Below are 27,849 nucleotides of genomic sequence, written 5' to 3'. Positions count from 1 at the left end.
AAACAGGCTGGCTAGGCCTGAAAGAGAAGGCACCACAAAAGCCTGAAAACAGAAGCAGCAGCAGGTTAATTAAATACAATTTAAAAACCAAAACACTTCAATCGAGACATTCTTTTAAAAACTACATTTCTGTGCTTAATTTACCATTCACAATGTATAAAACCAGTACATTTCCTCTAATTTGTGCATTTTGTCCAAACGGCTTCCCAAACTTCTACCATGTATTTGGGTTCATTATGCAAATTCAAATATTTGAGAATGGGCTTACTTGCAAACTTACTTTCAAACATTTTTCAGGAGAGCAATTCAAAAATCCCACCTCAATAAATATTAAGAAATCTCCAAGTTATGAAATGTATAATTCATCCATTAAAAAAAGGCGTCCACATCCATGCACTGACAAGAGTTGCATGGATGCACCTTTAGCCAATGCTGGTGAGAGAGGGGCTTTGCAACACTGCCCCCTAGCTGCCTCTGAGGACATGACTACCACAAGGTCGAGGATCTAGGGACAAAGTAAATGCCTTTTCTCTGGAGTGTAAAAAATATGCCAATGTATCTAGTCTCTCATTCATAGTCTCTTTCCTCTCCTCTCTCACCTAAAATGACCACCTGTGATACTGGAGCCACAGGAATACTCTGAGATCCTCTTCTTAAATCTCTCAACCTCACCAAACCTTCTCTTCACAATATACCTACTAAGTCTGACTCTCTCTCTCTCTCACACACACACACACACACACACACACACACACACACACACACACACACACACACACACACACACACACACACACACACACACACACACACACACACAACACACCTACCTACCTACCTACCTACCGAACCCTGGCAGTTCTAACAGACACAACGCTGTGTGTGCATCACTCTACTCTCTCTAGTCTAGACAGTTCTCAAGGGTTTCACTTTGGGATAAATCAAGGTTTTAGGAGATTTGACTGACTTCTAATGAGTCTCACTCAAGCTGCCAAATTCCAGCCTGTAACCCCTCCCTCCCGACCCTCCTGTCACTTAACGCAGATGATGTTTCAGAAGGTGGATTGCAGTGCTGTGGGTGTGCAAAAGCTGACCGTTACGATGCTTTTTTTTAAGTGCTGCCACTCACAGGGTGGGACGTGAGGCTGCCCCACCAAGGGTGTTCTGAATGATGTCATCAAGCGCTGTCCAAAGACTACATGTGCTGCAAAGCCTCCTGGGCCTGTTCTGTGTACACGTCCTCTTTCCCCGCCCACGAGTCAAAGCTCTCCTCAAATTGTGCGCCCCTCTGCGAGTTCCTCCTCTTGTCTCGCGAGAAGAAGCTAAACCTGTGAGAAGTGAGAAGAAGTGTGAGACAAAAAAAGACGTGAGATAATACTGTTCACTTCTCATGTAAATGTCACATATGAGAAATGTCTTTATGCGGGGGAAAAAAAGGTATACACATTTATACATCTAGAATATAATATTGAATATTGAAATCCATTATTATATTAGCAGTCAGCGAAACTCAAATTGGGGCTAATTTAATAGCCACATCATCCCATGTAAACAGATATAGTGCTATAGCCATACCAACTGATACCAAGGTAAGGACACATCTTAAGAGTCTTCCTCTCCTTGTGTCTGTCCTCTCCCCTGCTCAGAGAGGATCAGGATAGCATACGAGATAATAATGGCTACCTCTCCGGAATGAGCTTTCACTTGTCCTGTGTTTATGACGGACAGGAGACCAGGAGAGGAGGCCACTTAAGAAACACCTTAGATTGGACAGTTCAGCCAGCAGCAGGGTGAATTCTACAACTGAAGGCAACTCAAAAGTTCATCAAGGTGAATGTTTTTAAAAGCCAGAATAATAAGGAGGAGAGTTAAATCATTAGGTATAACAGTGTTAAAGGACCGGATAGAGAGACAGGACACAAAGTGAATATCCTTGATTCTGACTGGCTGATTCTTAATGATCTACAATCTTTCCATTGGGCAGTGATTTCGAGAAACCCCACAATCAGCCAATCAGAATTCTCTTATCTACCAAGGTATGGGAGGTTCCATGCAACAGCGAATACATGCAGGGGGAGGGTGGGGGGTGGGAAGGTATATTAGCTTAAGACAGTGAGTGACTCAAAGGCCAACCAATGAACAGGGTCGTACAAGAGACATGAGACGTCTGATTGGCTGTAAAGTGGGGTCATCTGGAATCAACCCAGCTGCCACCATCGGCATTATGGCTGTGAAGATCCTGTCACACAGAGGTACACACACACGCACACGCGCGCACACACACCCACACGCACATGCACACGCACGCGCGCACACACACACACACACACACACACACACACACACACACACACACACACACGGAAAGAGGCACAGACACGCAGAGGGAGAGAGAGAGATAGAAAGAGAGAGAGAGAGGGAGAGGGGGAAGACAAGGACCACATCAACATAGACCACTTTTCTTCTTGTATCATTCCCCTCCCCTCCTAGCTCCCCCAGTAGAGAGCTACATCTCCTTTCTCCTGTGAGATGTAGCTGTTAGTTTTTCGGGTATTTTTGGTTCTGGGATGTGGGATTACTCTAAACCACATGGGATGAACCAACGTCGTGCCTTAGTTGATTTAGTGTAAGTTGTCAGACCGAGAGGTGGATGCAGATACATCAAAAACGCCTCTGAATGTTCAACTAAAGAAACCTATCAACTCAATATGCTGTCCCCCTTGACTCAACGTTCAACTGGTTGAGGATTTAGTGTACAAGAATGTGCTGGAATGTGCTCTATCTATGAGCACACCTAGTGTGTGAGTGTGTGTGTGTGTGTGTGTATGTGTGTGTATGTGTGTGTATGTGTGTGGTGTGTGTGTGTGTGTGTGTGTGTGCGTGTGTGTGTGTGTGTGCATGTGTGTGTCTGGAACATACAGGCGTTTGATTCCGGACTCTTGCTGTATGTTGGGTCGGGGGCGAGCCCTCAGCTCGGGGGAGGGGGAGGGAGTGGGGGGGCCGGTGTCATCTTCAGCCTCCTCACTAGAGAGACAGAGAGAGCAAGAAAAGTTATCACTCCATCATCATCATCATCATCATCTTCATCATCGATTCGACACCTTTCTCACTAACTCGACTAAAGCGGCTCTAACTTTGCAGGCTGACTGACCTGTGTTCAGCGTCCATGACAGGGAAGGAGTGAAGGAGGGAAGAAGGGAAGAGGGTAAGGAGGGAAGGAGGGAAGGAGGGAAGGAGTAAAGGAGGGAAGGAGGGAAGGAGGGAAGGAGGGAAAGGAGGGAAAGGAGGGAAGGAGTAAAGGAGTAAAGGAGGGAAGGAGGGAAGGAGGGAAGGAGGGGAAGAGGGAACAGGCTGACTGACCACTATCCATGTTGAGCTCCCTCACCTCCATGTTCCATGTTGAGCTCCCACACCTCCATGTTCCATGTTGAGCTCCCTCACCTCCATGTTCCATGTTGAGCTCCCTCACCTCTTGTAGTAGGCGATCTCCTCCTGCAGCATGAACACTTTGGCCTTGAGCTCGTTCCTCTCGTGCAGCACGTCCCTCAGCTCCTGCAGGGTGAACCTGGGCCGGTTGGGGTCCTTCGCGTCCACGCCGCCCGCCGCGTCCTCGTCGCACAGCGCCTCCTGGTGGTGGGGACGCAATATACTACATGACACCCCAAAAGGAAGTAAGGAAGGAAACTAAAGGAAGGAGGGAGGGAGGGAAGGAAGGAGGGATACCTGATAGGTGAAGTATTGGAACACGGCAGGCATGTCCTCATCACACATCGCCTCCTGGTGGCACACGAGGAGAACTTCGAGTCAGACACCGGGGTCTTGTTCCAATACCTCGGAAATGCATCCGTCTTTCCTCCCTTCCAACCATAACTGCATCTCAGACATTGGGGAACCCGTTCCTCCAGTATTTAGCCAATAGCAACCTCAGACACTTTAGGCCAGGTTCCAATACTTTAAAAAATGCATCCTTCCTTCCTTGAGGTAGTAACTGATTTGATGTGGACTACGTTGGCTCCCTCTCATCTGGTCTGGAACTGGCCATGTGAGAGCAAATCCACAGTAGTATATAATAATAATAATAATAATAATAACCTTTATATGTATAGCACTTTTCCTGCAAATGTTGCAGCTCAAAGTGCTCAAATATCTAGTGAATATAAATATAAAATATATAATATCTATCTAGTGAATATAAATATAACATATAAAATATCAATCTAGTGAATATAAATATTAAATATCTATCTAATATAAAGTGCTTAATATCTACCGTATCAAGCTTTTCAAGTCAGTGCAGATGAAGGAAAGGAGTCAATGAGCGGTGGTAGAGCAATTTGGTGGAAACATTGCGTTCAATCACTTAGAAATCTGTTATAACCTCTAGGACGGAAGGAAGGGGACGGGAAGGATGCATTTTAAAAAGCATTTTTGGCTTTTGGAGACTTCATAACAACTGAACGCATGCAACCCAAAAAAAAACAGCTGTCAGAAGTCTCCAGGGTGAGTAGGCAGAATACAAACGTATGCGATCATCGTGACGTGCTTAAATGTAGCGTTCTCAATTTGGGTTCTGTCGGTGCAAACACACTCACACACTCTGTTGCAGGGGGAAAGGGAGGGACCGGACTATTCCATGTGCTGTTACAGGGGGGTTAGGGCGGTCTAAGTTTAGGGAGGTCATGGCAGCAGTAGTTCAGTCCAGTTGGTGCTCGCCAACACACACACACACACACACACACACACACACACACGGCAACACAGTTGGCTCAGGGACACATGTCTCACACATGCCGAGTGTAGCATGTACGGTCCTCTGGGAGAGGCACACACACATGCACATGCACATTCTCTCTCTCTCTCTCTCTCTCTCTCTCTCTCTCTCTCTCTCTCTCTCTCTCTCTCTCTCTCTCTCTCTCTCTCTCTCTCTCTCTCTCTCTCTCTCTCTCTCTCTCTCTCTCTCTCTCTCTCTCTCTCTCTCTCTCTCTCTCTCTCTCTCTCTCTCTCTCTCTCTCTCTCTCTCTCTCTCTCTCTCTCTCTCTCTCTCTCTCTCTCTCTCTCTCTCTCTCTCTCTCTCTCTCTCTCCCACCCGTACTCTCTCTTGCTCTACATCTCTCACACACTCACAACACATTCCTGTTTAGTAAGGTTGAAAAGGGTCACTCGTGGATTGAACTACCAAGGTTTTGCTTCCACATATAAATCCATAACAAAACCACACACACACACACACACACACACACACACACACACACACACACACACACACACACACACACACAGTGTAGTATCATCTCAACATCTGTGCTCTAGCGGTACCGCTATCTACAAGGTGCCTTTTTTTAGGGAACGGTGCATGGTGTTAAGAGGCACAACAAACACTCTGTACAGGCGCTAGCTGACACTACTGTGTTACCCATAGCAACACTGCCTCTTCCTCCACCTCCTCATCATCATCACCATCCTCCTCCGCCTCATCATCATCCTCTTGGCCCTCAGGGCAGGGGGAGAGAGACGGGGGACGTAGGGGGTTCTCCCCCCCCCCCTCAGACAGCAGCTCAGAGGGGTAGGGGGGTACGCTCCCAGCCCCCCCTGCCACCAGAGCAGCTTTACCAGGCTGGGGGAGGAAGAGTGATGGAATTACAACGTTTTTTTTAAATTCTATTGTTTTCGTGGATCGAGGTTAGTCTCATTGACATAACATTCTCTTTTTCCCCAAGAGGAGACCTCGGGGGGGGTAGAGGGTCAGGTGCTTTGACACAGACCTCACCTCGGGAAAAAAAACTGGATATTCGGAGCGTGATTATTATTTGGAACGGCAAACGGAACACATTCAATACGGAAGTGAAGCGGCAATAAAGAAGGTCCTTGGCGCGGGTCACCTCTTGCTGTCCTGCCTGTCCTGCTTAGCTTGTTGGCCAGGGGGTGTTTTAGGCTATTTCTGTCCCCCCCTCATACGACAGCTTTTTCCAATGAGGAAGTAGCACCCGGCTCGACAGACTCTGAGTCAGTGGTGGATTATAATAATAGATATCTCCTCAGAGTGGAATCAGTTGACTCATCAGGCCTAGTCATATCAGGCCTAGTCATATCAGAACCCTGATATACACAACGCAGGCTTCAACAGTAAGCCCCTAGAGTGTGTCTAGCAACACCCACAACAGAGTATGTCAACTTCTGTTGAGGGTGTCTGAGGTGTTATAGAAGTGTCCCTGTGTACCCTCCCCCCCCCCACCCCCTAATCCCCTCCCTCCCCCCCTCTCTCTCTCTACCCCCAAAGTATGTGCCTGTTGGGGCGCTCGGTGGAGTAGCACACTAAGGCATCAGCCACGTCATTGCAGGGTCCCCGGTTCGATTCCGTCCGTCGACATATCCTGCGTGTCATCCCTCCCCTCTCTCTCTCACCCATCCTTCCTGTCAATCTCTACTGTCTCTATCTCAACAAAGCAGAAATGCCCTAAAAACATATTTTATTTGTATTATATGTATATAAAACAAAACCTTTCAAGTATGTGTGTGTGTGTGTTACCTGTGCAGGTGAGGGGGGTTGTGGCGGGGGCTCCTCTGGGTCACGGGAGGCCGCGTCCCCCTGCAGGCGCTCCCGCAAACGTGTCACTTCCTGCCGGAGCGCGCCGAGTTCCTGTCCCCGCGCCTGAGCGCCTGCCTCCAGCTCCACCTTCTGACCTATCAGGGCCTTCCCCTGGGCCTCCACCACCGACATCTTATGACGCAGGTCGTGGTTGATCTTCATCAGACGAGACTGCTGCTGCTGGAGCTGGAGGGAGGGAGGGAGGGAGGAGAGAGGGTGGGGGGAGAGAGGGTGGGGGGAGGAGGGAGGGGGGAGGGGAGGGAGAGAGAAAAGGAGAGAGGGCGAGGGAGGGAGAGAGGGTGAGGGGAGGAGGGAGGGGAGGGAGGAAGAGAGGGGAGGGAGGAAGGGAGGGGGAGGGAGAGAGGGAGAGAGAGGAGGGAGGGTGGGGGGATGAGGGAGGGAGGGAGAGAGAAAAGGAGAGGGGGCGAGGGAGGGTGAGAAAGGAGGTAAACAGAGAGATCCCGTGCGAGGGGACCAGATAACAGAGGGACACAGAGGGAGGGAGACAGACAGGTTATTGAACCATCAGATCAATACGCTTCAATAAGTCAAGACATCCCTGAGCAGGGAGACGGATCTCCTTACCGCCTCGATGTCCTCGTTCTTGAGCGTGAGCTCGCGGTCTTTGGCTCGGATCTCGTCTCTCTGCTTGTCCACCACCTCCTTTAGCTTCTTCATCACCTGACGCTCCCTCTCCGTCATACCTGGCAACCCCAGACAGCACACAGGGTGAAACCACGTCAACAACAACCACCTCTGGAGGAGACATGGAAAAAACATTTGCATTTTTTTGGCGACAGGAATGTGGTAACCCGGGATGGGGTGTGTATATATACTAGTTATTTTAGTGTATGTCTCTGTCTCTGTGTGTGTGTGTGTGTATGTTTCTTTTTTGAGTAAATACAAGCAAAAACAATGATATGAAAACATGAATAAACCGAATTATGATGAACACAGCAGCAGAGTTCCTGTCTGTGAGCCAGGTTGGGTTTTAAATAGCCCTGTTTCCACACACACACACACACACACACACACACACACACACACAAATATACTGTGACATAGCCTTGAATATCAGTGTTGGGGGAAATCAGGCCTCTAAACATCAGTCCATGTTCATTACAAAAGTCTCTCTATCTTCATCTTCATCTTCATCTGAGTGTGTGTGTGTGTGTGTGTGTGTGTGTGTGTGTGTGTGTGTGCGTGTGTGTGTGAGTGTGTGTGTGTGTGTGTGTGTGTGTGTGTGTGTGTGTGTGAGTGTGTCAGTGTGTGTGTGGGGGTTCTCCAGCAGGTGTGTGGGAGTACTGAGCGTGGTTTGTCCCAGTTCTCTCCCTCTGGGATGTGTGTGTGTGTGTGTGTGTGTGTGTATGTGTGTCAGGGGGACTGAGGCCCCTCTATGACATCATGACAGAGTCACTCATGCAGTGACGAGGCTGGCTCAGCCTCAGACACAGAGAAGGCCTCCTTTGTGTGTGTGTGTGTGTGTGTGTGTGTGTGTGTGTGTGTGTGTGTGTGGGCCGGCCGCCCACCCACACACACACACACACACACACACACACACACACACACACACACACACACACACACACACACACACACACACACACAGAAAGCGATAGATAGTTTCCTTTCCCCAGTACTTTCTCAGCCAGGCTCAACAACAGCTGGATACCAATCAATAAAGCCCCTCCTCCCCCTGTATCTGCCTTTCTCCCCCTCCCTTATTCACCTCATCACATACCTCCTACATCTACCTCCCTTCACCTGACAGTCATGGGTTTAGGGCTCAGTGTTAGGGTGAAGTGTTAGGGTTTGGGGTTCAGTGAAGTGTGAAGGATGTAGGGTTCAGTGAAGTGTTAAGGGTGTAGGGTTCAGTGTTAAGGTGAAGGGTTAAGGTGAAGTGTTAGGGTTCAGTGTTAAGGGTTTAGTGTTGAGTGTTGAGGTGAAGGGTTAAGGTGAAGTGTTAGGGTTCAGTGTTGAGTGTTAAGGTGAAGTGTTAGGGTTCAGTGTTAGGGTTCAGTGTTAAGGTGAAGTGTAAGGGTTTAGGGTTCAGTGTTAAGGTGAAGGGTTAAGATGAAGGGTTAAGGTAAAGTGTAAGGGTTTAGGGTTCAGTGTTAAGGTGAAGTGTAAGGGTTTAGGGTTCAGTGTTAAGGTGAAGTGTAAGGGTTTAGGGTTCAGTGTTAAGGTGAAGTGTAAGGGTTTAGGGTTCAGTGTTAAGGTGAAGTGTAAGGGTTTAGGGTTCAGTGTTAAGGTGAAGTGTAAGGGTTTAGGGTTCAGTGTTAAGGTGAAGTGTAAGGGTTTAGGGTTCAGTGTTAAGGTGAAGTGTAAGGGTTTAGGGTTCAGTGTTAAGGTGAAGTGTAAGGGTTTAGGGTTCAGTGTTAAGGTGAAGTGTAAGGGTTTATGGTGTTCATTCTCACCTTCGTGCCTCTGGAGGTCCTCCTCACTCAGGGGGTCTTTGATGGACAGGTTGGTGAGGAGGGACTTGTTCTCCTCCTGCAGCTGGGAGATCTGGGTGAGCAGGTCCTGGGCCTCCCCTCGCCACACATCCTCAACCAGCTCCAACTCCTACACACAGGGAGAGTTAGAACACACACACACACACACACACACACACACACACACACACACACACACTTCTATCTCCATACATCCTCCACCAGCCGTAATTTCTGTGCGCATGCACGCACACACGCACGCACACACTCACTCACTCACTCACACACTCACACACACACACACACACACACACACACACACACACACACACACACACACACACACACTATGCATACATAAACTCTTAAGGTATTGTGGGTGGGGTTTCCACCATATTTAATTTTTTAACCACTTCAGCCATCTCTAACATGCAATAAAGAAGTCAGGGATAATGAGACACTGAGAAGTATTTTGACATTCTATCACTGGTATACAGCCATGGCAAATATGTGACAAAGATCTGAAGACCAGGCAACTAGGTGGACACCTTGTCAGTAATGTTCACTTCGGCAGTACATGAATTATACCCCACACAGTGGAAAGTTTACAATACTCTTGGTATGCCTACATACTTTAAATGGTACCATATCAGTTAATGCTGTAACCATACGTTTTTCCACATATAGCCTATCTATATAATCTCCTCCAAAATTAGTGTCTGCATCCTCGTGACTATCATAGTAAATAATAATCCATTATAATTATAATCCAATTATAATCCACCCTTCAAGTTGTTTCCAAAGCCTTTATGTGTTATTAGTTCTGTTTCTAATCAGTTGTTGTTGTTGCTGTTTCTAATCAGCTGTTTCTACGATGATGAGGTGAATCTGTGTGATGACTGTCACTTCAACGGCTGGGCACGAGACACATTTCAGTCAACCATTGACAGGGAGAACCCTGCTGTCACGAGCCCTGTGGCCGTGAGCTTTTGTATTGAACTACTTCTGTCACCACAGGTTAAGGCCTATCTATTGAGTAGAGCAGAAGACTCATGCCAATGTTTCATATTAAAACCTATGTCTGAATATGTTTGTATGACTGTTTGTTGCATTGAAGGCATTTTAATTAAGGCATTTTTCCCAGCACAATTTTCCTGTGGGCAAATCAAATCCAACTGAAAAGGCCAGGGTCTGCCGTATTAAGTTTACTTATCCTATAAATCAAGTCAAATTGAAGTAACTACATTACACGTGTATCGACCTAAAAACAGTAGAAGTAGCCTAACCTAGTGTAGTGACCAAAGATGTAGTTGGCCTATGACAAACCACCGCCGATCAAGCTACAGTGTTCCAATCTCTCTGGTAGCTTACTGTCATTACATAATAACCAACACTGCAGTAACACCAGTTGGACTTATCAGTGTCATCATTATGACAATGGCTGCGTTCGTCAATTCGCTCTGAGAGCGCCGGAACGCACCCGCTGGGTTCAACGTCATAAAGGGACCAAGTCATTTGACTGAACAAGAGGCATTCCATGAGTGCTGATCAGATTTCCAGAGCAAATTTACGAACGCAGCCACAGTCAGAGCCCTTGGTTTTGGGGACCCCCCGGCTGTTAAATGTGTACGGCCAATACAAAAACTAATAACATACTTTAATAATAAACGTAGACCAAACTTCAATCAGTTTTGCATTGTTGGTTAGACAATGACTTCTATCACTTCTTATCACATTGTTATGATAATATGGTTATTGTTGTAATAACATTGCCATCTTGAGAAAGACTTTGACAAGCTGTGGGAACCATACATGAAGAACATGTAGGATAGAATACTTTATACAAAGTGGAGGAAAGTTTTGTTTTTGTATTGTTTTTTCATTCAATCCAAAATTGATGTGTGTCTATGTTTGTGAATTTTGTTATTGTATGTTTATCTTTTTTTGTCTTTTGTTGTCTCGTCTTGGATGTTGGTATATAAAAATGATAATAAAAATATTGTGAAAAAAACAAAAAAACATTGCCATCTTGTTTTATGTTATCAGTCCCCATTATAATAAAAGGACCTTTTTATGCTTCTTCTCTTTCTCCATGCGGTCCATCCTCTCCAGGCGCAGTTTGTCCAGCTCCAGCCTCAGCTCGTCGGTCTCCGGGCTGATACAGTTGCGGCTGACCATCACCTCCAGGATCTCCAGGACCCGCACCACTTTGGGCATGAGACGGGACAGGACCTCGCAGCCATACTGGTCGATGATCCGCTCGAACTCCTGGCCCACCACCGCGGCGATGTCGTACACGTCCATGACCGTCAGGTCGGCGACGTTCTTCTCCAGCGCCGAGCCGAAGTCTTCCATGGCCGGGTTGTCTATCGAGTCCCGTTCCGCAGTCCCTCCCTGTTCTCCTGTTAGATTTCCTTCGCCACAACAAACTTCCTTCCTCTGGAGAAAAGAAACTATTTACTTTCGGGCTTACTGCTGGTTGTACATCTATCTAAGTCACCTCTTAAACACCTTAGACGTGTAACGATAACGCATTTCTACTTGTGTCGGATATTTTGAGGGTAGAATTTGATACATTTGATATTATCGCCCGGCAGGCGTCCCATTGCGGTCCTGGTAGCGCGTCTGTCTTTCTGTCTCCGATCTGTGGACAGATTGCAGTTTGCATTGCGCATGTCAGGAATATCAGACAGACGAGGTCGCTGCGAGGGTGAACGTGAAAACCCAAAATAAAACATGCCATCTGTAGAATAACTAAATCACCCATAGTGGGGGAAAAAAGAGATTTGGATGTGATTTGAATTTCTCTGACAGATTTGGTGCATTAGCCTGTGGTAATGACTCTGGGGAAATGCCCATAACAGAGACCACACATCAATGAAAGTTATGGATACTATCTACTGTAAAAACTGTGAAATGTACAGTATCAAACATGCACACATTATACTACAGGGGTAAACTCAGCATAATGTAACATCAACTTTTATTGTTAATTATTTACACAACAGTCATAATCAGTAACAGTAGAACACATATGGTCAAATATGATTTACAGTACAGCTGGGAAAATAGAACACATTTTATCTACCTTCTGTAGCTATGTGTACATGTAATCACTAAATACTTTATACATACTATTACAATGTATATACTTTACATTAAAAAAAGAAATCTCAAAAGATTGGAAAGTTTATGTTTATCAGACATTACAAATGATTTATCTCTCAGTCAGAGATCTGGAATGTTCCGAACATTCAGGATTCTCCGGTTCCGGCCTCACCTCGTCTGAACTGCAACGGAACAGAAATAAACAGAGATTAGAATGGCTTTGACAACAGCCTAATTCCAATCTGATCAGTCATTCCCTCTGAGGCTTTAGGCCGTGTCCGGACACTTAAAACACCCTTCCCTCCTCCCTTCCCAGCTGACATGACTGTTGTCATTGGGTTAGTGAATTTATTAGCAGTAAGGACCGACTCTTACCGCATTCTTCAGCAGGTTTTCAGTTTTATGGAAGATGGAGGGTCTCTTTGAGGCGCCAGCCCTGGGGGGTTGTGGACTGCTCGTTGGGGGGAGCTGGGGCTGGACCTGGGGCTGGGGCTGGGGCTGGGTCTGGGGCTGGACCTGGAGCCAGGGCTGGGACTGGGGTTGAGGCTGGGAGAAGGGCTGGGTTTGGGAGTAGGGTTGGGTTTCGGAGAAAGACTGAGGTTGTATGTAGGATTGTGTTTGTGCTCTGGACGGTTGCGGACTGTTGATTGGGGTGAGCTGGGGCTGGGTCTGGGGCTGGACCTGGAGCCAGGGCTGGGACTGAGGCTGGGTTTGGGAGTAGGGTTGGGTTTCTGAGAAAGACTGAGGTTGTACGTAGGATTGCGTTGGCGTTTGGGAGTAAGGTGGAGTTTGCGAGTAGGTTTGATCAGGAAGATATGACTGGGATTGGGAGTAGGATTGGGGCTGTGTGTAGGACGGGCTCGGTGTGTAAGACTGGGGTACTGTGTATGATTGAGTCGGAGGTGAGGCGAAGGGGTTGGTGTTGACGTAGGGCTCGGGCTGAGAGTACGTCTGAGGCGGTGGGGTGGGCGGTGGGAGCAGGGTGGGTGGAGGCGGGGGTGGGAAGCTGTCGTTCTCCTTCGCCACCTCCCCCCCTCCCTCTGTGGGACCTTCAGGACTCCCGTTCATGTCGTAGTGCTTCTTCCTCAGCTCGCCCAGACGGACCCGTTCCTGCTCCAGCTGGGTCTCCAGCTCCAGGACCCTCACCTGGGGTACAGACACAACAACCGCTGTTTAAACACGGTAATACATGTATAAATGGTAAATGGTAAATGGACTGCACTTATATAGCGCCTTTATCCAAAGCGCTTTATAATGGCCTCTCATTCACCCATTCACACACACATTCACACACCAATGGCGGCCGGCCGGGGCTCGACCCGCCGATCTGCCAACCTTGCGATCATTAGACGGCGGCTCTACCTCCTGCGCCACAGCCGCCCCTATTTACACAAGTACTGTGCTGTATGCTTCAAGCCCCCTACGTACACGCAACTAGTCTACAGATGTAGCACACAAGTACAGTATGTCCAAAGCCACAGCCCCCAACACACACACACACGCACACACACGAAGAGGCACAGACACACAGAGAAAGAGAGAAAGAATGAGAGAAAGAGAGAGAGAGAGAGAGAGAGAGAGAGAGGGGGAGACAGGGACCACATTACCCACAGTTCCCAGTGACCAGAGCCCCCCAGGGACGTACCTGAGACTCCATCTCCTCTTTCTTCAGCTTGATCTGGGAGAGGCCAGAGAAGTCCATGGAGCCTGGAGGGAGGACAGACAGGGACAGAACCAGGGCTTAGTTAGAATGGTGGAACCCCTCCCCTCATATGTATCCTCCTTTCCTTTATCTGTTTCCATCACTACCCCCCCCCCCCCCCCACCTTTCTCTCTCTCTCCTCACCCCCCCCCCCCTTCTTTATGTACTGTAACCCCATAGCCTCTGCCACCTCCCCCCCCCTTCTCTCCTCACCCCCGCCCCCTTCTATATGTAACTCCCCCCCCCCCACCTCACCTCTCCCAGTGAACCTCTGCTGGCCGTGTTTGGTGGAGCTCACTACGACGGCCGTCATGTCGGTGACGTGTCTGGAGGCCTGCTGCAGCGTCACCAGCCTCTTGTTGTTGCGGTCCGCCTTCACCTGTAACCGTGACGATTCAGAATCTATCTGTCTGCGCGCCTGATGACGTGTCGCTTAAGAGTTCATTTGGGGGTGTTTGTGTTCGTGTGTCTAGATGTTTGGTGTTTGGAGGTGTGTGTGCTCGTGTCTCTAGATGTGTGGTGTTTGGAGGTGTGTGTGCTCGTGTCTCTAGATGTTTGGTGTTTGGAGGTGTGTGTGCTCGTGTCTCTAGATGTGTGGTGTTTGGAGGTGTGTGTGCTCGTGTCTACCTTGGACGCGGCGACCAGCTGGGCCGTGTTGGCGGCGATCTCATGGGAGCAGACGATCAGCTCCTCGTATTTACCCCCGTCAGTCACCACCCTGTCAGCTGAGTCTCTAACAGGGGAAAGAGAGAGAGAGAGAGAGAGAGAGAGAGAGGGAGGGAGGGAGGGGTTAACAAGGGTCAACGTGTTCACTTGACGTCAACGTGATGTCATACCTCTGGCATTATAGGAACAACATGATCATGTGGCTTGCGTTCCTGTTGGGTTGTAAATGGAGCCGTCGACTACAACATCGCCTTAGTTTGTATCTCCTGTCTGTACTTACAGCAGCTGTGTGGCCCCCCAGCCCACGGCCTTGGAGGCCGAGATGAGACCCTCGGTCCAGCAGGAGTTCTTGGCGTAGAAGTCTTTCACCGACCCCACCCCCTGTGGGTGTAAACACGTCAGTGTCGCCCACGTGTGATCGTGCACCGTAAGCTGGCGTCTCCCGTTTTTGAACGCCACGATGATTTATCCAACTATCACATTTCACGGTCACTTACGTCGCAGAAGAGCAAAGCTCTTAAAACATTATTTTTTTGTAAGCTTCCGTACTGTAGAGACCACCACCTAATCCGCAGATCCAGGAACAGTACACAAACTTCCAAAGAGCGACTAAACTGCTGGTTATGCATTTTCTAAACCCCTTGTCATCCAGCGGCGTGTTAATGAGGGTGATTGATGTTGGTTCTAGAGCAAAGACGTGGTGACTCACCCTGCCTCCCTCCACGATATCCTTCTGCAGGGCGGTGGAAGCTGTCACCAGCATGTGAACGGCCTGCGGCAGAGACACGGGGTCAACACGTCATATACGAGACTCAGTGTTTTTTTCCGAGACATACTGTATGTGACAGCAGCTGGTGAAAGCGGGAACGAGTCGGCAACCAATGAAAACGTTTCGACTTTTGTTTCCGAAAAATCTAAATAAATCCGGCGAGTAATCCCCACTACTGCCTAGTTAGTGTAGAGTAGTGGGGGATTACTCAGCGAATCCGTTGCATCGCAATGTTTTGGCTTGACTAACTAAATATTGACATTTTTCAGAATAAAAGTCGGAACATTTGGTCGGTTGCTGACTTGTTCCTGCTTTCACCAGCTGCTGTCAGAAATGTACGTATGAGAAGGTGACAGCTGAAAGGGACTATGCTCCGAAAGAAGAAGAGGCCGTGATCTCACCTTCATCAGGTCGGAGCAGGAGCCGAGGATGCTGTCGTGGGAGAGAGGGATGAGAAGAGAAGAGTGAAAAGGAGGAAGAGAGAGAGACTGAGAAAAACAGCTGTGTGTATACCGTAGATTTAGCTATACTCTGGTATGACACGTCGACACTGTTGATTACGATAATGGCTCCCCCCCGAACTGTTCCGTCGCTTCAAAGTTCAGTTATTTTTTGAATTCCTGATTTCTTTGTTATTCACTGTGTGCTGCTTCCCAACTGACCTCTGGTTGACCTCCAGCTTCATCCCGGTCGTCTCTCTCCTGGCCTGGCTCAGTATCTCCTGTTCGCCGAGCGGAAAGACATGCTTTAACACAGGGCGCCGCTGAGCGAAATACAATTCTTATTGTGCTTTTCCACAGTGTGTGTGTGTGTGTGTGTGTGTCAGGTTCCTACATCCATGCGCACTACAGCGTCCTCTATAGCGCTGGACGTAGCGGCCATCTCTTTATCCACCACGTCTCCCAGCTCCTCCTTCAGCACGTCCCGCCCTTTGGGTTGCAGCTCCTACATAGGAAGTACACGTGGATATACATCACATCCTGTTCATTACATCACATCCTGTTCATTACATCACATCCTGTATATACATCACATACTGTTCATTCACCCCTTATAGGAAAGGGAAAGAGATTCAAACGAAATGCGTTCGTGCTCTAGAGGGGGCGTCTAGGCGAGGGGGCACAGCCGTTATAGGCGACCCCCCCCCCGGAGCAATTTAGGGGTTCAGTGCCTTGCTCAGGGACACTGACAATTGGTCCACCGATTGGGGGGATTCTAACCGCTGCGAGCTGCTGACTTCATTAGACGCCGGCGCTACCGGTTGAGCCACAGCCGGCCCCTTATATCAAGAGCGTGGAAATAAACGACCCCCCCGGGGGTGACCCTGACCTGGCCCATGGTGAGGAGGCGCTGGACGGTGTAGCGGATGGCGGCGGGGTCGGCTCTCTGCAGGGTGGCCTTCAGCTTCAGCTCCTTCAGGTACTGCAGGACGTGGGTGGCACAGTCCCTGCAGCTGTCTGTCAGACCTAATGGGGAGGGGGGAGCAATGAGTGTATGTGTGTGTGCGTGTGTTTGTGGGGCGTGTGTGTGTGTCAGAGTGCGTGTGTGTGTGTGCGTGTGTGTGTGTGTCAGAGTGCGCGTGTGTGTGTGCGTGTGTGTGTGTGTGTGTATGCATGTGCGTGTGTGTGTGTGTGTGTGTGTGTGTGTGTATGTGTCTGTGCGTGTATGCATGTGTATGCGTGTGTGTGTATGCGTGTGTATGTGTGTGTGTGTGTGTGTGTGTGTGTGTATGCGTGTGTATGCGTGTGTATGCGTGTGTGTGTGTATGCGTGTGTATGCGTGTGTGTGTATGCGTGTGTATATGTGTGTGTGTGTGTGTGTGTGTATGCGTGTGTATGCGTGTGTGTGTGTGTGTGTGTGTGTGTGTCTTACGGTCGGCCTGGTCAGTAGGAGCAGCGTGGGCGGTCGCCCCTCCGTTGACGATGGTGTCAGCAGCCAGGTGAGAGAACTGAGTCACGGCCCTCAGGAGACCACTGGCATCTAGAGAGGAGGGGGGGGGGGGCAGGTCACACACTGACCTCATAGACGCTTTATACTGTATCCCAACACTCACACAGACAGACAGACACACACACACACACACACACACACACTTATGTAACTGGTTACTCACCGTCCATTTTGCTCATGTAGACCAGCTGGCTCTGCTGCATCTTGTCTATGGAGGCCAGGGTGACCTGCCCACGGTTCACCAGGTACTCTGGCGGCCATTTTGTTGTGATGGAGAGAGAGAGAGGGAGAAGGAGGGAGGGAGGGAGAGAGAGGGAGGGAGGGAGGGACAGGACCGTTAGGAGAGGAGAGACTGACAGACTGGATGAGTGAGTCAGTGATGGGAGTGGGGGGGGTCGGGGGGGGGGGTGTGTAGCTTACCTGGAGAGCTGGTGCAGCGGACGTGTACGGGGTCATCCAGCTTGGCCACGGCGTCCAGGACGATGCCCTCCGCCTCCACCACGGCACACTGCAGCAGACAGAACTGCTCCTCCTGCAGCTTCTGGGTCAGCTCACCCTCACGACACGCCTGGAGGAACGCACACGCAACACACACACACACACACACACACACACACACACACACACACACACAACAGACACACACACAACAGACACACGCAACACACACGTAACACACACACAATGGACACACACGCGCGCGCGCACGCACGCACACACACACACACACACACACACACACACACACGCACACGCACCAGGTAGGTAAGTAACATACCCACATACAGTATGTACACACTTCACTTCACAAGACAGTTAGTCCTTCGGAAGCCTTGCGCATTGTGACAGGATGCCTGCGTCCTACCCCCGTGGACAACCTTCCCATCCTAGCAGGCATCCAGCCTGCAGGCCTCCGCCGCATGGGAGCCACAGCACGTCTCGCCTGCCGGGCCGTGGAGCTTAATAACCATCTACTCCATGATAGGCTCACTATAACAGCGGAGCCCTCCCGGCGTCTCAAGTCGAGACACCCATTTGTGCCTGCCGCACAGGATCTCAGGCAGCAATGCAGAGATCTTAACATCAGTGCGGCAGGATGGGCGGATTATATGTGGCACGCGGAGTGGGAGGCAAATACCTCCAAACTCCGCGACCACATCCCAGTCGCCGGCCCTGAGCCCCTCGGGATGGACTTGCCAGGGCTATCCTGGGTGAGGCTCAATCGTCTCCGGACCGGCGTCGGGCGTTTCCGCTCATCAATGCACAGATGGGGCTTGGCCCCAAATGCGTCGTGCGAGTGTGGCGCAGAGGACCAAACCGCAGACCATGTTATCCTGGATTGCCCGGTGTACCACCCACCCAACGGGATGCATGGTCTGTCGGTATTAGATGACGAGACGATGACGTGGCTTCTGGAGGGGTGTCTAGAAATATAGTCCGGGTGAGCCCCTCAACCAGGTCTCGGGGTGGTAAAAGGGTAGCCCCTCAGCCCAGAGCCTGGTGGAGTGGAGGGGAAAACAACTACCCATACGCCGAAGAAGAACAAGACAGTTTGCTTGACAACACACAGACAGACATACGCGCACGCGCACGCGCACGCGCACACGCACACGCACACACACACACACACACCTGTTGTTGTAGCTGGGCCCTCAGGGCCTCCATCTCTCTGCTGTTCCTCTGCCTGTCCTGGTCCAGGGAGCTCTGCTGTATCTGGGCCTGCTGGCGTAAGGAGGAGAGCTCTGCCTCCTTCTCCCTGGAGGAGCGCAGCAGCACCTCCCTCTCTGCCTGCAGCCCCGCTAGAGCGCTGCTCATCTGGGAGCCCGTCTGGAGGAGAGGAGAAACACACAGTAGTTCTTCTTCAGTAGGAAACAGGTGCGTCGTTAGCCCCGGGGCATTAGGGGGCTCGAGCCCCGAATGTTTTTCTAAATAGCCCCGGATCCTTTTTTCCTGGGGGGAACTAAAACAACAACAAAAAGTCGCCATTGATTTAACGCATCGCAGCCGATTTAGAGCAAGCTACCACCCGTCAATCAAAAACTCTGCCACCACCCGTCCACAACGCCCGCCCCCGTCCCCCCAGTCAACGGAAAACGTCTCCGCTCCACTGATGTTCCAAGACCCTAACAACGACCCCGAGTAGGAACCACAGACGTAGGAGTCAACTGCCTCCAGGACAATGTGTGAGGGGGACTATCGAAGGTTCCTACCATCTCCTTGTTCTGGAGGGCACTGTTAGCGTGTGACACCTCCGCCCGTCTCTGTTCCAGCTCTCGGTTCAGTCTGTCAATCTCCAGTCTCTGCTCTGCGTTGATGGCAAGCTGTACACAAACAAGAGACAACGTGTCAGGATATCATGCTGCATCCTTCCTTATTGTGTTCCATGCATTATTTAACAGCCAATCACAGGGCTCTCTATTACAGCCAATCAGAGGGCTGTATTTAACAACTAACAGCTTGGTATTACAGCCAGAGGGTTGTATTTAACATGAATGTATATATTTATTTACCTATTCCATGTGTTTAACTCTTCTTTTCCACTAAGTATGTCACCCCCCCCCCCCCCACACACACACACACACACACATACACACACACACACACACCTGTTGTTGTAGCTGGGCCCTCAGGGCCTCCATCTCTCTGCTGTTCCTCTGCCTGTCCTGGTCCAGGGAGCTCTGCTGTATCTGGGCCTGCTGGCGTAAGGAGGAGAGCTCTGCCTCCTTCTCCCTGGAGGAGCGCAGCAGCACCTCCCTCTCTGCCTGCAGCCCCGCTAGAGCGCTGCTCATCTGGGAGCCCGTCTGGAGGAGAGGGGGTGGGGGGGGGACATTTTGATTCATGCAACGTTTGCATCTATTGCTTTTAATAAGGGAACAAAACACACAAGACAAAACTAAAAGGTGGAAGAAGAGGTAGAGAAGAGAAGAGAAGGATGAGGACTATTGGGTGGAGGATGGGTGTGTTTTCATGAGCCTACCGCCTCCGTGCTGCTCAGTGAGTTGTGTATGTGAGCCAGCTGTGCACTCTGCTCCAGCAGCTCTGCGTTCAGACGCTCTATCTCCTGCCTCTGCTGCTCCATCTGCTCGGGGAGGGGGGGGGGGGGCGGGGGGGGACAAGACGGACCAGACCGTTCAGACACGTTCCTCATGAACCATACACCTCTGCTGTTCCGCCCTTCCTCATCAGTCGTGTTTAGAATACACTTGATTTGACAGGGGGGTATTCCATCAACGTTGCTTAAGGAAAATCCAGGCTTATTCTGATAAATCAATCCGAATTTGATCCAAAATAAGCCTGGATTTTACTTTAGCGACGTTGATGGAATACCCCCCAGGTCTTATGTCCTATGTTTTAATTATGTTATGGTCGTTCCTGAACAAGTACTATTTTATCTGATTAAAGTGGCTGATGTAAGTGGCTTTGCACAGAGGCGTCTGCTGAAGGCCCTGGATGTGATGTGGATGAAGGTGGATGAATGTGATGTGGATGAAGGTGGACGAAGGGCTCCACCTTGAGGAGGTTCTCCTGCCTGAAGTGGTCCACATCGCTGGCCAGCTGGTGTTTGCCCCTGATCAGGTCCTCCTGACTGTGCTGGGTGCTGGATAACAGCCTCACCGTTTCTGCGTTCTGTGTACGCACACGCACACGCACAAGCACACGCACAAGCGCACACACACACACAGAGACAGAGGTGGAAGGGGGGGGAGAGAGAGAGAGAGGAAGAGATATTGTCAGACATACAGTATAGCAACACAGTTACAGACAGGCATAGAGTAGAGACAAGGCAAGTTTATGTGTATAGCACATTCCATTCAACGGGGGCAATTCAAATTGCATTACATACAGAATCCAAAGATAGATAAACATTTAACAAGATAATAGACGATGAAGAAAGACATAGATAGATGTGTTAGTGTTTAATCATAACTGTTGCAGAACATGAAGGTTTTTAGCTTAGTCAAATATTTTTAGGGTTTGGGCCTGTTTGATTTCTTCAGGGAGTTTGTTCCAGGAGCACGCGGCAGAATGACTGAAAGCTGCTTCGCCGTGTTTTGTTGGACTCTAAACCCCCAGTACTAGTGCTGCCTGGTCTGCTGTACGTACCTTCCTCTGTAGGTCGGCGTGGCTGGTGACCAGCTCAGCGTGTCTCTCTTTGAGCTGAGAGAAGCGGAGCTCTGCTGCCTGGGCTCTTCCTGTGTGGGGGAGGAGTGGGGGAATGGGACCATAGAAATAGAATAATGAATCTGACATGTGTCTATCTGTCCGTGTGTGTGTGTGTGTGTGTGTGTGTGTGTGTGTGTGTGTGTGTGTATATATACAGTATACTTATCTGTCCGTGTGCGTGTGTGTGTGTGTGTGTGTGTGTGTGTGTGTGTATATACAGTATACTTATCTGTCTGTGTGTGTGTGTGTGTATGTGTGTGTGTGTGTATACCGTACTTACCATCTGCTTCCTGGTACCCGGCATGTATCCCTGCGGTGGCAGCGGTGGCGGTGCGTAGAACCCCGACCTCCATGCGCAGTTGTTCGTTGTCCACCAGGGCCATCTGCTTGTGGGTGCGCTGCTCGTCCAGCTCAGCCTCCAGGTGGTTCACCTGGGCCTTCAGCTGGAGGACGCAACGCTGGGCCTGAGCCAGAGGGGCGGGCGGTTAGGATACAGAAAATGTTCGCACATGCACATGCACATTGCCACGCGCACACCCGCGCACACACACACACATCTTTACCTCAGACTTGATGAACTGCAGCTCTGGTTTGATCACCTCCAACTCCTTCCTCAGACTGTCCACCTCAGACTCTCGATGAGAGGGGAGAGGGGGGAGGGGGGAGGGGGCCCTGAGATATGAGAGGGGAGAGGTGAGCCAACACACTGACAGAGAGCTGAGGGAATATACACCTGTCCTACATAACATGACATCATATGTGACAGCAGCAGTCGGGCAAACCAATCAAAACGTTCAGACTTTTATTCTGAAAAACGCTGTTGAAAATCAATGACACACTCGCTAGTCAAGCCAAAACTTTACAATGCAATGGATTCGGTGAGTAATCCCCACTACTACCTAGTTAGTGTAGAGTAGTGGGGATTACTCACCGAATCCATTGCATTGGAATATTTTGGCTTGACTAGCGAGTGTGTCATTGATTTTCAATAAGGTTGCCATTTATTTACATTTTTCTGAAATAAAGTTTGAACATTTGGTCGGTTGCCGACTTGTTCCCGCTTTCACCAGCTGCCGTCACATATACACCTGTCCTACATAACACAACGTAATATGGTAGATTTACTCATAGAGAGAATGTCTCGTGTATATTCAGTACAGACAGACAGACAGACATGAAATAATTTACCTTTGTTCAAATCCAGCATCTGGAGGATCCATTTGGCTGAACATGGCGTACTGTCAGAACACACAAACACGTTCAAATCAGAACACAAAGTGAGGCGCCAATCTCAGGCGGTATGGAAGCATGAAGTGACTCTAATTCTGTGGTTGTAATTCCAGACAGAGACCCGTAGCAGAGGAAACATGGGTGAACCATATGAACCCTGTTCTCCAGTCATACCTGGGGCACCTGCTGGGGCACCTGCTGCAGCTCCGCCTCCTCAACCTCATACATCTCCTGATTGGGCATCACCACCACAGGCCTCACGTACTCTGCCAGGGCGGACGCACGCAGGAAGTTCGGAGGAGACTACAAGTGTTACACACACACACACACACACACACACACACACACACGTGAATGTGCGCCACCGATACGCACACAAAGATACACATGTATGCACAATGATACTCACAGACACCAACGGACACAGGCGCAATGTAATCACAAACACACACACACACACACACACACACACACACACACACATCATGTACAGAACCTTAATCAAGCGCTGAAACACATACAGGAACACACACAGACACATACAGGAACAGACACAGACACAGACACAGACACACACACACACACACACAGAGAGTGAAACAGCAACATAAACCCCCCAGTAGACTCTCTTACCTCTGGCAGATCTGGGATCTGGATGACACTTTTGAAGAACTCCATCTCTCTGGCTCGGTCAAAGAACTTGGTGAGGCTGAGACACAAGAGAAATCACCTTCAACGTCACAATCCTAGTGGTCCTGGTCCTGGAGAGTGACATGGTACCTCTCTGCTTCCATCACACAACATCCCACCCAGTGGAGCTAGAGAAGTAACCCTGTAGCTCCCCAGGAACACCGTGTTGGACGTCTGGTTTAGAAACACCTTGAATAGTGTCTGGTTGGATGCTAAACTGCATTTCGTTGTATTGTACTTGTACTCTGCGATGACAATAAAGTTGAATCTAATCTAATCTAATCTAATCTAATAATCAGAGGAGATGTGTAGTACCTGTTGAACTGGTCACGGAACCGCTCGCGATGGCCAAGAAGAGAGTCTGCTGCAACACCTGCAAAAATGACCGAGATATGACAGCGGTTAATTTCAAACTGGGCCACTCACAGCTCTGTGTGTTCGTGGGTATGTGTGTGTGTGTGTGTTTGTGTGTTCCATGCATATGTGTGTAGATGTTTGTGTGTGTGTGTGTGTGTGTGTGTGTGTGTGTGTGTGCGCGTGCCCGCCCATGCATATGTGTGTAGGTGTTTGTGTTTGTGTGTGTTTGTGTGTGTGTGTGTGTGTTACTCACGGCTGTGTAGTTTGAAGAGCAGTCTGACAGTATGGTGGTAGAGAAGGCTGCTGTCCAGTATGAGGGGTATCAGCGGTCCCAGCCGGCACTGACCAGCTGGAGTGTTGGACTTGGCCGCGTTGGCGTCCAGCTGCCGTAGAACTGCAGGGAAGACCCAGACCCAGACCCAGACCCAGACACAGACCCAGACCCAGACACAGACCCAGACACAGACACAGACCCAGACACAGACACAGACACAGACACATACGGTCACAGAGAAGAATAGATATGAGGGGAAGAAAAGAGTAGCTAGTAGTCTATGGACTGACCTATAGCTAGTGGTCTATAGACTGACCTATAGTTGGTAGTCTATGGACTGACCTATAGCTAGTAGTCTATAGACTGACCTATAGCTAGTAGTCTATAGACTGACCTATAGCTAGTAGTCTATGGACTGACCTATAACTAGTAGTCTATGGACTGACCTATAGCTAGTAGTCTATGGACTGACCTATAGCTAGTAGTCTATGGACTGACCTATAGCTAGTAGTCTATAGACTGACCTATAGCTAGTAGTCTATAGACTGACCTATAGCTAGTAGTCTATAGACTGACCTATAGCTAGTAGTCTATAGACTGACCTATAGCTAGTAGTCTATGGACTGACCTATAGTTGGTAGTCTATGGACTGACCTATAGTTGGTAGTCTATGGACTGACCTATAGTTGGTAGTCTATGGACTGACCTATAGTTGGTAGTCTATAGACTGACCTATAGCTAGTAGTCTATGGACTGACCTATAGTTGGTAGTCTATGGACTGACCTATAGCTAGTAGTCTATGGACTGACCTATAGCTAGTAGTCTATGGACTGACCTATAGCTAGTAGTCTATGGACTGACCTATAGCTAGTAGTCTATGGACTGACCTATAGCTAGTAGTCTATAGACTGACCTATAGTTGGTAGTCTATGGACTGACCTATAGTTGGTAGTCTATGGACTGACCTATAGCTAGTAGTCTATGGACTGACCTGTTTCAGCCATCTTCAGTCCAGCGTCCATATAGTCCAACAACTCGTGGGTCATATCCAACCTGCAAAGACACTACGTTGACACCAGCTGCACATCTTTGACCACAGAAGAAGGTCAACGACAACCATTTAGATATCGCAAAAGTGGATTGTGCCATTTAGAAGGAGAAAAGGAGATTTATAAAAAAAAACAAGAGAGAATAAGAGAAAGAGAGTAAAAGAGCGGAGGACAGGAACTCACACTTTGACGTCAGTTCCAGCCTCTCGCTCCACCGTCTCATCGCTGGCTTCCAGGTTGCCTGGGATCGGCTTGTGCTGTGCGACATTTGTGTTGTTCAATCTTGTGAACAAGGGTGTAGCTAATATTTCAGAAACATAATACTAGGTGGTTTCATACTCTCACCTTCACGTGGAACTCCATTTTAAGAACCAGGAACTTGGCAGACAGGGCCACAATGTGTCCATACCGATCGTGCAGGTTTCCCTGGGGAGAAAAACAAATGGACATAATTCACTCTCATTTTCATTTATTCAAACATGGCAGAATACTCACTTGAGGTGGACACGTGTAAATTGATCTTTTGTGCAAAGCATACACTGAGTTATGTGGTTTACCCTGGTTAAGTATAAGCATCAGCTTAACCCGTTTAATCTACTGTATCTGTACTGAATCAGAATTATTTTTATTGCCACGTATATTAATCGCAGATACAGGAAATTGACTTGGTGTGGTTGGTGCATAAGACATAAAGATACAGACAACATTTTTTTTTTTAAAGAATGACAGAAAGGGGCAGTAGAGCAATAATTATTTAGGCTGTAAATGAGAGTATGTAAAACTAATATAGATTACATTGTCAGTTGTATGTGTGTGTGTCTAGGCATGTGAGTGACGAGGGGGCGTTAGTGGAAGTCCCCGAGTCAATGAGAGGAAGCAGGTTAACAAACCAGAAGCCCTCACCCAAAGCACTCCCATATCTTTGACATTCCGGCAGAATCTTTGGGAATCTCTGACGACCTGAGGAACAAACACGAGACACAAAGACACAAGGGTGGTCACATGGTACAGGACATCAGAGTGATGTGAGGCTGGACAGGCTGAACATACACAAGAAACTACAGGGACATAATGAATAAATAAATAAAACACTATCGAAATAAAACACTTAACATGAGTTTTGGATGAGAGGAGAGAGGGATTGATGTTTCAGCATCCGTCCCTATCTAGCACTTTCTGCAAAAACACTCGGAAAACAACGTAACTGGAGATCTAGTACAAATAGTACAGTATATAGTATAGTTCACTTTATGGAGCATATGGTTGTATTTGGGTTTCACCCCTACATTTGGGTGTCCGTCTCGGAGCATTTTGTGGAGCATGTAGCAGAACTTCCAGCTGACGATGGCGTTGCTGGACAGAGGGAGGTTCACCATGTAGGACCAGAACGTGGCGGCTCCGGCCTCCTTATGAGTCCCCAAGATGATGTCAGCACAGGCGTCAAGGAAACAGACAGACAGAACACTAGACAGACACACAGACAAGCCAACAAGCTAACAGACCATGGCAAGTAATGGATGTCATTGTGAGACTATGTTGTTGTTGTTGTTGTTGTTGTGGTTCACCAAACAGTTCCATAAGACAACGATATTTGGTTAATGAAGAAGTCTAGGTCCCAGGTTGATAGACTACTCCACATAGTGTAACTGTAACAATGCCATTATAGCTTTTAAAGAATAGGATTCATGATGTTGTATGGACTATAGCACCCTACAATGTAAAATGTCACCCTACAATGTCAAAAAGCACTTAGGTGCATTAAGAACTCATCGTGTTATAGTCATAAAGGATACTGCGCGCATATTTTTCCTTCAGTGTCGTCTCACTGGAGGTGATGGTTTTGGTGATGCTGTGAAGCTGAAGAATATGAAGAGAGGAGAGGAAAGAGGAGGTGGAGAAAGGAGGAGAGAAAAAAGTGTGTGAGGTCACAGTTTAAAAAACCGAGTTAGGGCCAAAAAAGTGGACTGAATGTCTCCTGTTATCATTCCTTATAGAACACTTAGCACATGACAAGAGAACGAGAGAAGGAAATATGTTTTTTTTCCCACAGGCATGGCATGAGGAAATGCGGTCACTGAAAAAACACACTAACTAATAAAATCTGTTATTGTGATGGTATTTATGAATATGATACAGCAAAATGTCCATATATTATGCACGCAGGTATACAGTAGGCTATTATCAATGAGGCATGCATGAACACAATTAGAAACGCGTTATTCCATCAAGAGAATAACTTTTTTGAATTATTTACACGACAGAATCACACAAGGAACGGACAGAAAAAAGTGCTTATTGCTGTTATTTGTAATATCTACAAAATACTGTAATATCTACAAATACTGCTTCTCAACCTCAGAACCAGCGTTTGCCATCTATTTTCATCTATAGTGCTACACCAGAAACTGTATTAGCTCCCCAAAAACTCTGGATATGGTTACCTGAAGTTTACTAAATTGTTCTTTCTCCGCAGCCAAAGACTTTTCAGTTTTATTCTCGCTCTTGGTCTTCGATTTATTGGAACTCATCTTGTCGGTGTCATCCACTCAGTTGAAATGACTTGACGGTACTGTCCTGGTTGTTGTCCCGATACCTGTAGGCGCTGATTGATCCACCTGCGTCCAACCAGACAGGCGACGCGCATCCTGCCGGTGCACAGATTCCTCTCTTATCAGATGTGCACCACGTGGTGTGATACAGTGAGACAATAGCAATGGTAAAAATACTTTGTGAATTTTCCAAATTAGAGTATAGATGATAATAACGGCATGCATCCCCGGCTCTGCGCAAGACCCTATTTATTTTATAAATCAGTGCACAAAACTGCGTAATCTTGATTCCACTGTTAGTTATGTAGCGACAGAAAAT

The 27,849-nt window shown here is 48.5% G+C and overlaps 2 protein-coding genes across 2 annotated transcripts; both read right to left on the bottom strand.

Moving 5' to 3' along the window:
* Window positions 1-1,064: 1,064 nt before the first annotated feature.
* rilpl1 (Rab interacting lysosomal protein-like 1) lies at window positions 1,065-11,429 on the bottom strand. Its single transcript, XM_080528423.1, has 7 exons — window positions 11,089-11,429; window positions 9,004-9,151; window positions 7,172-7,290; window positions 6,527-6,772; window positions 3,470-3,627; window positions 2,920-3,024; window positions 1,065-1,328 (listed from the first exon to the last, which is right to left on the bottom strand). Exons 1-7 carry the CDS (start codon window positions 11,374-11,376, stop codon window positions 1,196-1,198), a joined length of 1,197 nt encoding a protein of 398 aa, XP_080384549.1. The 5' UTR covers window positions 11,377-11,429; the 3' UTR covers window positions 1,065-1,195.
* Window positions 11,430-12,275: 846 nt separating this feature from the next.
* hip1r (huntingtin interacting protein 1 related) lies at window positions 12,276-27,509 on the bottom strand (the record flags this gene model as incomplete). The annotated part of the gene is made up of 34 exons (XM_080529413.1): window positions 12,276-12,311; window positions 12,505-13,275; window positions 13,775-13,836; window positions 14,087-14,210; window positions 14,459-14,564; window positions 14,778-14,878; window positions 15,207-15,269; window positions 15,668-15,698; window positions 15,929-15,987; window positions 16,101-16,211; window positions 16,596-16,732; window positions 17,139-17,246; window positions 17,380-17,466; window positions 17,637-17,784; window positions 18,849-19,043; window positions 19,427-19,537; window positions 19,823-20,017; window positions 20,194-20,295; window positions 20,727-20,843; window positions 21,321-21,409; window positions 21,661-21,844; window positions 21,944-22,052; window positions 22,569-22,618; window positions 22,785-22,913; window positions 23,244-23,319; window positions 23,616-23,673; window positions 23,911-24,051; window positions 24,924-24,985; window positions 25,165-25,238; window positions 25,327-25,407; window positions 25,885-25,941; window positions 26,268-26,410; window positions 26,775-26,838; window positions 27,423-27,509. 34 exons carry the CDS (start codon window positions 27,507-27,509, stop codon window positions 12,276-12,278), a joined length of 4,068 nt encoding a protein of 1,355 aa, XP_080385539.1.
* Window positions 27,510-27,849: the final 340 nt, after the last annotated feature.

This window comes from Nansenia antarctica, assembly GCF_963989245.1.
Source record: "Nansenia antarctica genome assembly, chromosome: 4".
Classification (NCBI taxonomy): domain Eukaryota; kingdom Metazoa; phylum Chordata; class Actinopteri; order Argentiniformes; family Microstomatidae; genus Nansenia; species Nansenia antarctica.
Note: the sequence above shows the minus strand (reverse complement) of the source record. Positions and strands in the feature narration are given on the sequence as shown.

What these genes read in the sequence shown, in the direction of transcription:
- rilpl1 (XM_080528423.1), bottom strand. Translation starts at nt 11,376, where the DNA reads ATGGAAGACTTCGGCTCGGCGCTGGAGAAGAACGTCGCCGACCTGACG. An exon ending in GGACCTCCAGAGGCACGAAG is followed by an intron (nt 7,291 to 9,003) that starts GTGAGAATGAAC and finishes TGGGGTTGCCAG; the next exon opens with GTATGACGGAGAGGGAGCGT. An exon ending in GAGATCGCCTACTACAAGAG is followed by an intron (nt 3,025 to 3,469) that starts GTGAGGGAGCTC and finishes CTGTCTCTCTAG; the next exon opens with TGAGGAGGCTGAAGATGACA.